The sequence below is a fragment of the Setaria viridis genome, chromosome 2 (assembly GCF_005286985.2).
Source record: "Setaria viridis chromosome 2, Setaria_viridis_v4.0, whole genome shotgun sequence".
NCBI classification, from domain to species: domain Eukaryota; kingdom Viridiplantae; phylum Streptophyta; class Magnoliopsida; order Poales; family Poaceae; genus Setaria; species Setaria viridis.
In genome coordinates this window covers 7,033,638-7,046,667 of record NC_048264.2, presented here as the reverse complement: position 1 = coordinate 7,046,667, position 13,030 = coordinate 7,033,638, and the positions used below count along the sequence as shown (strand labels likewise).

General features: G+C 44.9%; 1 protein-coding gene across 1 annotated transcript; it reads left to right on the top strand.

Annotated features, from left to right (window-relative positions):
• The first annotated feature begins 7,067 nt into the window (after positions 1–7,067).
• On the top strand, positions 7,068–9,396 carry LOC117844947 (L-type lectin-domain containing receptor kinase SIT2). Its single transcript, XM_034725801.2, has one exon. The coding sequence runs from the start codon at positions 7,155–7,157 to the stop codon at positions 9,129–9,131; it is 1,977 nt and encodes a 658-aa protein (XP_034581692.1). The 5' UTR covers positions 7,068–7,154; the 3' UTR covers positions 9,132–9,396.
• Positions 9,397–13,030: the final 3,634 nt, after the last annotated feature.

The window sequence follows — 13,030 nt, the reverse complement described above, 5'->3', positions numbered from 1 at the left end:
ACGTTCTTTTAACAACCGCAACTCATACTGGGTGTAAGAAAAACAATCGTCCATACGACGAATGCCTTCTACATCATGTACGGTTGCGGTGTCAAATTGCGGTCCATCCTCTTCATTTTCTACCCCGACGTTCTCATATTCATGCCCACCACTCTCAAATAGTGATTCCTCCTCTACCTCCACACCTACTACCCCATCTTCCTCCAATTCACAATCTTCGGAACCCATAGAGACATTATCAACATCTATATTTGCTTCATCCCTCTCAAAAATGTTATTGGGAAAATCATCATTGGCAATAGCCAAGTCAAAATCACGTTCTGTTTCACCTAACACGTGATGCAACATTTCTGACTCCTGGGTACCATTATGGTTCACTACCGCCACTTCCTCCCTCATGACAACATTTGGGCCAGGCATACGAACAATTTCGACTATAACCTCCAAACATGCAACATTAGCTACGTGCACAACATCCTTATAGTGCTTCCAATTCGCATCGGATGCTAACTTCATGAGAACATAATGAGCTCTAGCTTTCCCACAATCAAAACGACCTCTCAAACTGATCTCATCCACTCTACATCCATACTTCTCATTACACGGTCAACTAAATCACTAAAACTTGGAGGACCATTGAAGAATTCAATTGACTCATTCATATTCTCTAACTCCCCATTTTGTTTCACAACACCACCATCAAAAAATCGAACTAAACGATCCATCTACAAAATACAAACATTTCACCATGTCATATACACTACGCATTGCACATATTCGACATATCAACTACACACATTACATATATTGGACAAATTGCAAACAAAAAATACACATATACATTGCACTATACGATTCAATGAATATATCCTTAAATCGACAAGTTCTACACGTCAATATCGCGGGCAGATACTCAATTGCGTATGAACTACGTATCATCTAACACAAAACACCATTGCATTTCATTGAAATTTCAAATCACTAACCTAACCCTAAGTCACCTAAACATCCTCCGATCTACCAAATGCAACGGTAAAACACGAGAATAAGTAGGGGAATACCTTCCACACGAAGCAGGGATCGATTTTCACTACTTTCCCCCACCGAAAACGCCGGATTTTGGGTGGATTTGGGGGTGGGGCGGCGGGGGGCGGCGCTGCAAGCTCGGGCTCAGGCGTTTCTGGAGGAGGAAGAAAGGAGGGAGGGAGGAGGAAGGGAGCCGGCGCGTCGATCTAGTGGTGGCCCTGCCGCGCCAGGCGGGCTGGCGCGGCAGGCGGTCTGGCGCGGCGAACGCCCCGCCCACGTCAGCGCCCGACTGGCGCCGCGACTCGCCGCGCCAGCGTGGCAGGGGGCCGCCGCGCCAGTGCATGCGGCGCGGCAGCGTGTTCCTGCCGCGCCAGGCGGTCTGGCGCGGCCAAAAGGGTCACCCCGCGCAAATTAAACCCGGGTGAGGTTATTTTTAAAAATAAAGAAAAAAAAGGGTTAAAAATAAAAAAAAAAGTTCTCACAATCCAAAGGAAATCAGTGACAACTGCAAGATAGGTGCAAGTTCATTCATGACCTCAAGCCTGAGACTAATAATCAGTGTTGGTGTACAAAATGAACATATAAGCATAGCTATGTATATACTAATATATATGCATCCCTTCACTTTACACTGAAACACATGCCTAAGTAATTCTTCAGACTAGCGCCGGTCCTTTCGGAGCATGTTGCGATCGCAACTTCACAAAAAAAGGATGGAATTCTGCACCAACGGGTATAAGACGTCGGTCCAGCTGATGGTGACCGTTGACTTGCGACATCGACTAGCTGGATTATTTGGTGGAAAGGGCCAGATTTTACTAGAAAGGCGCTCCGCTTATCTACTGAAGAGTTAAAATAAACAGAGGGTAAATTCCTTAGATGTCACTGCTAAAAAAAAACTCTAATCCCTATTTCCACTGTTAAAATCAATATCCCTCTAATACTGCTGAATTGAAAATTTAATCCTCCATTGCCTTCCAGAAAGGGGCATATAAGGCATTCATTTTTATGCCACTGAAAATGGCATAGAAGGGATTAAAAAATATTTAAATCAGTTGCATTGTTGATGGGATCAAAAGTCTGGTTTGCATCAACGCACTGCTCCCCTACTAGCAAAAATGGTTCAAGACATCGTTTTGAAAAAGAAATGACATTGACTTAACATGCGCATATCCTTTTTTTCCTGAAATAATACTAGTATAGCGTCATTGACTTCGTTGGATGTGGTATTTGCATATTCCTGATTGGAGAATATATTCATATGCCTCAACCTTAGAGAAGCAAATAAATACTTTGTATATCTTTGTACACGGACGTTGTGGCAGCACATGATATCTGGGATGCTTTTTTTTGGGTTAATTATCAGGTAAGTTTCCAAATGCGATTGATGGATAGCTATAGCGGCCACGTTGTACTAATGCAAAAGAGTGTTAACCGAATACTAAAGAGTTTAAAGAATGGGTAGTATATAGTACGAGCTTTTTGTTCACAAATTTCAGGCGATATCTCCAGTGGTGCTGCTGCAACAGTTTCCTGTTTCAAATTCAATATAAGTAAGCAGGTGAACAATCCAAGTTTCTGTCACACTCGATTTTAAAGGCAAAACCAGATGAATAATTACATGTACGTCAGGATCAAGTTTCATACCTGCAATGACTTCAGTAAATACCATAAACAGTGCCAAAGCGTAAAAAGAGTATTAAATTTATTACAAGACCAAAAGTTTTTAAATCGAATAGCAAAACGAGTAGTTATTCTAGCAGCGGAACTCCAAAAATGACGATGACTCCACAGGCAGTTGACTGGTGGCACACGTACACCTAGAACTTCTCAAAGTCTTCAAGAACCTCCTCAACATTTTCTTGGTCTGAGTAGCGGTTTTAGCAAGAGTGAGTACACTTATGGTTGGTACTCAACAAGCGTGGGGAATGTGTAGTGTAAGGCTATGCAAGGATAGGCTAAGGTTTAATAGCATGTAAGCATTTTATTAGTTAGTCAAGTTTTATTAGCCATTACTATAAGTTTATACTACCACCCACGTTAAGCATGAGCATAAATAAATAAAACAACAATAAATGATATAAATAAACAATGTTTTATTCAACTTCCAATAAATTAATCATGCGAGAGTCCAGGCCGCTCTTGACCGTGAGCATGACTGATCGATCAGTTTTAGACACTCTGCAGAGGTTGTACATCTTTACCCACAAGTCGTGTTTCCTAAAATGCCCGGGTTAATTACTCTCTTAAACACTTCCGAGGTGAGTGGCATGGGAATCACTACGAGGCTTTTACAAAGATTCCCTAATAAGGATAACTCGCTAAGGTTTCATGATCAATGCAATGCATAAACTTCTTTCAAACTGCGAAGTTACCATAGAGTAGATCAGTTTGAGGGTCGGGCTATACACCAACTATTGTCTCCCCCTCTTGCCCCTTTCAGGTAAAGCTATTACATACTAGAGTTTCTAATTAATTAGTCAAGACCAGAGTCCGTTAGTCTTGTGGTTGCACTGTTTTCCTATGTTGTCATTCCATGTTCCAATTAAGCATGGTGATCTTGCATTGATGAAAGGTATAGTATAAATAAAACAAGTTAAGACCACCATACCCAAGTTGAGCAACTAAGCAAGTACTACCCAACATAAAGTAAAACCCAGGTTGTTCAAGGTTTAAGGATAAAGCTAAGCAAACCTTAAATAGGACCCATCATATTTACAAGCATAAAGTGCATAACATGTGTATATTGAACATAAAAGTAAAGGTTGCATAGGTCCAAATTGTGATCAAGAACACGACTTGCCTTCCTGAACTGGCGCTTACTGAAGTCTTCAAAGGCTTGGTCTTCGAATCCCTCGAACTGCGATCCTTCTATGCGCATCAAACAAGTACATAGAAGCACACAAAAGAATAAAATAAGAAAACAATATACCAAACAGTAGCAATAGAGAAAAACAAGATCATAAAATTGTTGTTTGCATCGACACGAACTCATAGGCGCAAGAATCACTCAAATTGGATTTAAAACGCTAAAGATATAAGCTAAACAAGATTCATGGACTTGTCCACAAGAAAACAGAGCTTCTAGGGGCTAAAACAGAAGGATAAGGATCTAAATCTAATTACTTTTGAATTACGCAGGACCTCAGGTGCAAAACAAGAAACTACAGGAGCTCTTAAGCAAAAGCGGCACAGTTGACCGGCAGTTGACTGCTACGCTTGATGGGTTGACTCCGGTCAGACCCGATCTGAGCCATCCCGACCAGATCGGATGGCTGGCGGCGCTCGGCGGAGGTTGCTTGAACTTGAGGTTTCGGCTACCAAAAACTACGAGAACTAGCTCGGGAGCAAGCTGGAAGCGACACGAAGCAAGCTAGGGCGATCCCAGGGGCGGCTGAGGTCGCTACAGCGATTGAACGGAAGTTGGGGAACGGGCGGCTCTAGCGCGCTACAACCCCCAAGGGAGGCCATGGAAACGAGCAGGAGAAGGAAGCACTTGGGGCTTCCTTACCACAATGCGAAGCTCTGGGTGGGGCTCACAGTGATGGGAAGGCGGCAGAGGCGCAGATCGATGGCGACGAGGCGAGCGGCTAGGTTTAGCTAGCGGCGGCTACAGGCTTTGGCATGCGCTAGGTTTTTGGCGAAAGGGGACTGTGGAGGGTTGGCTCGGGGTTTAAATAGGGGCGACGAACCTCGGCTTGCATGCCACGAATCGGAGGTGGACCGGGGTGCGGTAAGGACTCAGGTTCAAGTCGGATGTAGCGTGAGGGGAGGATGGTGATGACATGTGGGGTCCATCCGTTAGTGACTTGGCAGTGGCGCACTCAGGAGGGGCACCATTGGCGTCGCGCGCGGAGCAGCTGCTGGGCCGAGCTGCACTGGGCTGCCGACTTGCTACTGTGCTGTGCTTGCTGCTGCTGGCGGGCTGGCTGTTGCCAGTAGGCTAGAAGAAGAAGGTTGGCCGGACTAGAAGAAGAAGCCCGAGCTGGAAGAAGAAAAGAAGAAAAAGAGGAATTTTTCCCATTTTCAAAAGAGATTCAAACAATGAATTCAAATCTGAAATTTGAACTTAGCAACCTAAATCATTGCACCAGCCTAAATGCAACAATGCAAACCTATGATTCATTAATTAAATTTCAGAAAAATATTTAAATGCCTAGGAAATCAAATAAACCTTAGAAAATCCTTAAGTCCTTAACCAAGCTCAAATAAATTCTAGAAAATTCTAATAAATTTTATTCAGTTGCAAAATTGGAAATTTAGGGTGTTACAGTTTCCTTTTGAAGCATAAACAATTTGATGAGATGACTTCAATTCAAGATTTGGGAAGGAAGTGAAAATGTTTCAACTCCTATGGAACCACCAAAACATTGTGAGAGTTTTCCAGCCATTCAGTTAATTAGGAGCTGCATACATCACTACTCCACATGGGTCTATCACCGCGGGCTCCTAAACCTACATGCATGTACAGTAGTAGGGTCATGCAGTTTTAAATGGCCTTCACAAGGTTGAAAATTGGAATTTGCGTATGACGCATTTTGTGTATTCCTTCACTTCACGCATCAGTTGATGGTGAGTACCAACCAGGTGGCTTGATGGCTGATTCTTGTCAGATTGTGCGAAACGAAAGCTAAGTAACTCCAAGGACAACTAGTACCGGCCCTTTCAAGCACCAGCAGAGAAGAGACCTTCCGTCCAGCGTTTTTAGTCCCCATCATTTTTTGATCCGGGATTAAAGGACCTTTAGTCCCGAGTCAACGGCCACCACTGATGAGAGCTTTAGTTCCGGTTGGTAATATCAATCAGGACTAAAAAGCTTCCTTTCGTCCCAGTTGGAATTACCAACCGGGACTAAAGATTTAGTCCCGGTTGGTAATTGGCTCCAACCAAGACTAAAAAGCTCTTTTTCACATGGCCCCCTCTCTCTCCACCTTATCTTCTCCTCCTCCTCCCTCTTTCTCCCTTATCTCGCGCAGGCAGCGCTCTTCTTCTTATCTCCTCTCCCTTCTTTCCAGGCGAGCGGGTGGGCGGTCGGCGCAGGGTCGGCACGGCGAACCGGCGCGGGCGGGGCACGTGGCGGGCGAGCTAGCTCGGGCTGGCTGCGCGAGCGGCGGGGCACTCGGCGGCTAGGACCGTCTCCCGTGACCGGCCTACTACGCGGGGCGCTGGTGGCCGTGGCCAAGACCATGGAGCGGCGCGCGACCTGCGGCAGGAGCGCGGCGGTAGGGGCACGAGCGGCCGGGGCCGTGCATCCCATTTTTTTTAATTTTTTAACCTTTTTAGCCCCGATTGGTGTTACCAACCGGGACTAAAGAAAATCTTTAGTCCTGGATGAAATATCCGGGACTAAAAATGTGGATCTTTAGTCTCGAATAATTAGTTCCGGTTAGAGTTTCGAGAGCTATGTGTTAAAGCTCAGTTTTCCACCGGTGAGGCACAACCAGGACCACCGCGTTCTCTGCAGGTTGCAATCGCAACAGCTCATGGCGACTTTTCCTGTTACCTTTTTGATTGGCATGAGAAACCAACGGGTCTAACACGTCGGTCTACCGTTGACTGGCGACATCAAGAGGGGACTAGTTAATATTTGGTTAAGCAACGAAAGGACCAGGTTTTTTTCCCAAAAAGATTTGGAAAAAGTCCATGTGTTGAACTGGACATTGGAAGATGGCCGGGTTCTTTCCCAGATAGGGTCACAGATTTTAGTTAGAGCACACTAAAGGTTTAAAAAATCATGTGTTGAGCTGCTAAGATTAGAACTTGAAATGCGATGGATTTTGTGCTATAAAGTTTTTTCTTTAAAATAAACCCAGATATAAAGTACATCGAAGGTCTATATATTTTGAAACAACCAAATGCTCCGCCACTAAAGATTTATCAATTTGAAAAACGTTGGGTGAAGAATCACATGCAGTTAAATTTTTCTTCTATTCTGAAAGTATATATTAGTCTACCACGACTGTGACGTTCAACAACTCAAGACTGTGACGTTCACTCATGCTGCAAAGATAACAATACATTATTAGTCTACCACGCGCGAGCCGGCAGGCTCTTGTATGACCTTCGGCATGCTTCTTTCCTGCATCCTTGCTGCGATTGCCATGTTATAGCCCACACCCAAGCTAGACATGAAGCGTATGTGCCTCCTCTTCCTTGGCCTTGCACTGGCAGTCTCCTATGGCGCCGGTGATGACCAATTTGTCTACAGCGGCTTCACCGGTAGTAACTTCACCATCGACGGCGAGGCCACAGTCACACCAAGTGGACTTCTGAAGCTTACCAATGGAACGGACCGGCTCAAAGGGCATGCGTTCTACCCAACTCCGTTGCGCTTCTACAAATCCCGAAACAACACAGTTAAATCCTTCTCAGTCACCTTCGTGTTTGGCATCATCTCGGACGCTCCCAATCGCAGCAGACATGGTATGGCCTTCTTTATTGCCCCAAGCAAGAATTTTTCAGATGCACTTTCGAGCCAGTACCTAGGACTCACCAGTGCGGCTAACATTGGTGATCCGAGAAATCATCTCTTTGCTGTTGAGCTCGATACTGTCCTTAGTTACGAGTTCGAAGACATCAACGACAACCATGTTGGAATTGACATCAACAGTCTCCACTCCATTGAATCTGTTGCACCCTATTTCTTTGATAAAAATAACCGTATTGTGCAACTGTCCCTTAGTAGCCATGAGGCAATGCAAGTGTGGGTGGACTATGATGGAGAGACTAACCGGATTAATGTGACAATTGCACCCCTCAGTACCGCTAAACCCATAATTCCACTGATATCAACCACATACGACCTGTCAACAGTACTTACCGAGACAGCTTATGTAGGTTTTTCAGCCTCAACAGGCATCGCTACTAGAACAGAACATTACGTACTCGGTCTGAGCTTTGGCATGGGAGGACCTGCTCCAGCTATCGACATGGCCAGACTACCAAAGCTTCCTCGTGTTGAGTTGAAGGTTCAGTCCAAGGTCATGGAGATTGTTTTGCCAATAGTTATCACCACCTTCTTCCTTACAATGGGCGCCACCATCTTTCTACTTATACAGAGGCGGCGATTGCAGCGTGCTGATCTTTTGGAAGATTGGGAAATTGAGTATGGACCTCATAGGTTCTCATACAAGAATTTGTTCCAAGCTACAGAGGGATTCAAGAACAAGCATCTTATCGGTAGAGGGGGATTTGGGCAGGTGTACAAGGGAGTACTTACAACATCTAAGACGGAGGTTGCAGTGAAGAGGGTGTCCCATGAGTCAAGGCAAGGCATGAGAGAGTTCATTGCCGAGGTTGTTAGCATTGGTCGCCTGCGACATAGAAATATCGTTCAATTGCTTGGCTATTGTCGACGTAAAGGAGAGCTCATGTTGGTCTATGAGTACATGCCAAACGGTAGTCTTGACAAGTACTTATATACTAGTGATGATAGGCGTTGTGTAGGTTGGCACGAGAGGTTCCAGATCATAAAAGGTACAGCATCAGGCCTTCTCTACCTTCATGAATACTGGGAACAAGTTGTCATCCATCGAGATATCAAGGCAAGCAATGTGCTCCTTGACAGAGATATGAATGGGAGGCTTGGTGATTTTGGTTTGGCGAGGTTATACAACCATGGAACAGATCCCCAAACCACACGCATGGCTGGCACTTTCGGTTATATAGCTCCGGAGTTAGCACGTACAGGTAAAGCATCCCCTCTAACTGATGTGTTCGCTTTTGGCATACTCCTCCTTGAAATTGCCTGTGGAAGAAGGCCCATTGAGGGAAGAGCACAAGACACCACCCCGTTCATATTGGTGGATTGGCTGACTGAGCATTGGCGCAATGGGTCACTCATGGAGGCAGTGGATAGGAGGCTCCAAAGTGACTACAATGTTGATGAGGCATGTGTAGTGCTCAGATTGGGACTGTGGTGCTCACATCCATTGCCAAATGCAAGACCCAGCATGCAACAAGTCATGATGTACCTTGAAGGCCAGCATCCTGTTCCTGAGTTTGTACCAATGGATGTAGCATGTAAAGCAGGGTTAGACACAGTCATGATCATATCCCATCAATCAAGCGTTGGCACTATGTCTGGTCTCTCGGGAGGAAGATGACGCTCCTTGCTGGATGTTAATGTGGTTACTTCTCAGTAAATTTATTCCTTATTATATGAGCAGTTTCGCAAATTGCCATTTTTTTTACCGGCTATTTGTTATACTCGGACAGATTTGCTTTATTTTCTTATTCATTCACATGGTTATGTAGTTTTGTACTTGTGTGGTAAATTATATTGTCACAGAACAACCCACATATTGTATTTGCCAGTTACCATAACCAGCATTTATATGGGGCTATATATAGACTATTCATCAATCGTCATGTTGACTGCTTCATTATATACACTGTCAGCAACAGCAATCTATTTTCTTTTAAAGATGTTGATCCAGGTGTTTCTTTTGGAATGAACACCTATGATGACAGATCCAGGTGGTTGTGGTCCAACGCACCAGTTGTTTGTTTTGTAGTGCCACTTAATTTCTATGAGGTAGCACGAGTTTGGATAGTCTATAAAATAAGGTGTGTTTGGTTGGTTGTATCATTTGATTCATGTATGAAATGATTCAAAATAATAATGATCATTTTGTTTGATTGGGTAAATTGTACCAACTCATCCAGGATGAGGCCATCCCACTTAATACATTATTCTATTAATTAAAATGAATCATATGGTACAAGCAAATTGATTGAACTATCCTATGCAGGATCATCCATGCAGGCATCATGTGTGCATGCAACCAAACACACCCTGAGTAAACCAGAAGATTTGTCAAGTTATTTGTTTGCCCTCTTGCATTGTGTTTAAGTGAATCCCAAATGTGGCGAGAAAGTAGAGTAAAAAAATTAGCTATACTTTGTTGCCACATTCCTTTCAAAAAGAAAAAAAAGAAAAATCTCACACTCTATCCACACCATGCTCTCACCACTCAACACACGTATGCATCAGTTAGATATTATAGGAATTATTATATAGAGATGCATACGACCTCAATAACGTGGGTATATGCTCATTCCTTGTGAATCTTAGCACTATAAAAAAACATGTATCAGTCTACCTGTGCAAATGCATGGGTTAGCAAATAGCAACTAGTTCAGCTAGTCATCCAAGCAACAAGTTAGGCCCATCCTAATCTGAACTTTGTGTTCACTCTGTTGATGCAGAGCATCTGAACTTAAGTACTGCAGCAAATTCCCAAAAGCATACTTTTTTCTTTTACTAAGTACAATAGGCACCTTTTCTTGGCATGAACAAAATATATCTACAACATAAATTAGTTGCCTTCTACTAGTTGCAGTTTGGTTAAATTTTGTTATATAAGTGCTAGTCCATAGTATTCTTAGCATGTGTTTGATTTTGGGACAACGTGGGTTGGGTCGGAGCTGACCCCTTTTTGTTGGTTGGAATCGACCCATCTCGTGTTCGGATGAGAGGGATGGAGAGGGATGGGTTTGTTCCAATCTTTTGTTTGGTTGAAGGGGTTGAGAGGGATGAAATAGATACCATTTTAACACCATTAGCATCAGGTCCCACCTATCAGTTGTGGACCCCACCTGTCAGCCACCTTATCTTCTTCCTCCACCTTCTTCACCCGGCCCCCGCACCCGGCCACCTCCTGCTAGCTGCCCCTGGCGCGCCGGCCACCTCCCCGCCCGTGGGCTGGCCTCCTCCCCGCCACCGGCCGCCACCTCCCCGCCCCCGCGGCGGCTACCTCCCAGCCGCCGGCCTGGAGGAGCTCAAGCTCCACCCGAGCGCCACCCCTCCATCTCCTCTGTGCCCCTCCTTCTTCACTATCGGGGATAGATCCCTAGTACCCGCAAGGAAGGAAGAAGACGGACTCCTACTAGGATTCCTCTGTAATCCTACTAGGACTCATACCACGTAATCCTACTAGGACTACTCCTTGTAACCGACTAGTTATCCCGCCCCCTGGAGTATATAAAGGAGGGCAGGGGTACCTGGATGAGCAAGGGAGACTACAGAGGACCAAATCCTCATACCTCAACATACAAGTGTAGGGCGCAATATACAACACCCCAAACAGGACGTAGAGTACTACGCTACTCTGGTAGACCGAACCTGCATAAATCCGTGTCTTGTATCCTCGCTTTTACCTTCGAGTTCCAGGTCTGATGATCCCCCACCAACCAATCTACTACCTCAGGATACCCCTTGGTAGGTTGCCGGGTATAAAACACCGACATCTAGCGCACCAGGTAGAGGTGATCGTCGAGATCATCGGGCAAGTTTGAAGGACCTATTCTAAAGATCAATCTACTCGGCGCGATGTGTTGGCACTCTGTGCAGATGAATCAATAGATCAATTCATCGAGTTGAAGATCGGAGCAGACAAAATCAACATCCATTGCCAACAGATTCGCCGCCATCATCGCCAGCAAATTCGCTGCCATCATCGTTGGCCGAAAAAGAAAAAGAAAGTTCGCGTAGGTGCTAGGTGGAGAGCAATTCTGCAAAGGTTTTTGGATCGATTTCCGAGGCAGGACCAACATGAATCCTTTTCTGTCTCAGAGTCTGCTGCGCTGCAAGTGCATCAACTCCAAGGCGGATCCAAGCGACTTCGTGTTCCTGTCCAATCTGATTTCCACGATTGCGCCGTCGTGAGAACTCGCGGAAGAAGCAATCACTGACTCACGTACATCGTCAAGTTCGATACAGAGTCAGCATACTCCAAGACCGAGTGCAAATCGAAATCGAACTTGAACCTCAAACGGATTGCTGCGTCGATTTCCAACCAAAGTTGCAGCACGTGTAAGATCAAATCAGCTACAGGATCGATGCTAGAATCTCCTAATTACGTGCATGAAGATGAAGCAGAGTGACTACTGCCTCTGTTTTAGTAAGGAGCAAGATCGCTATGCCAGCTCGCCAACGACTACTTCAAATACGTCGTGACGCTCGCCGATGACTACTTCGACTACTCATCTCGACTGGAAAACTAGTCGGGGCAGACTTCACACCATCGACTACTTCGACTACTCATCTCAACTAGAAAACTAGTCGAGGACAGACTACTTCGACTACTCGTCTCGACTAGAAAATTAGTCGAGGGCGGATTCAACGTGACAGACAACTAGTCGGAATCGATTCCGACTAGTTGGGTTCATCAACAATTGACATGGCTTCATCGATGATCGTCCACGAATCAAGCTAAGTCACTTTTTAATTTTATATAAATTTTCGGCTTGTTTTCCGTATGCAGGGCAACGTGCCGACTACTTCTTTGTGTATGTCTTTCGACAGTAATTACCCTCCAGAGCTACAATTTGTCAACTATTCCTATGGCATGTTGACCGACAGCCACAGGCTTGGTATATAAAATTACGGAGGCTACGGTCACGGGTTTGGTGCACTGAGTTGTGGAGGCACTGCCACAGGTTTGGTACATTGAATTTTGGAGTCGATTGCCAGAGATTTGATGCACTAAATACTGGAGGCTCACAACGGCAACACCCTAAGGACGCACAAATCTTATGCGCACAACACACGCTCTATTCGCAGGAGGGCAACAAACTCTTGCGTACAACACGCGCTTTATTCGCCGGAGGGCAGCAAACTCTTACACACAATCGCGCAGTCTCTTTTGTCGCAATACGAACTAATCATTTTTTTCTTCTCTTGAGGTCACTAATCTTCTCAAGCAGAACATGCCTTAATTCGTGAAAGCCTCGGATCATCTGTCATGCCTAAATGCTAGCACACATACACGAGACAAAGATCTCAGCTGTGCAAACGGCAGCGCCCGTACGCGTACAAGAGACAAAGATCTCGCCAAGCAGTGGCTACGGCTAAATAGATAATGAGAGCCTAAACGTAAAAGGCTAACTACTCAGGAGAAATATGACCGAAACAAGAGCATGACACACAACATTTATATTCATCATTGAATAAATTTTAGTAGTTCTAAATTCTACAAATATGCTACATAATGTATGCATC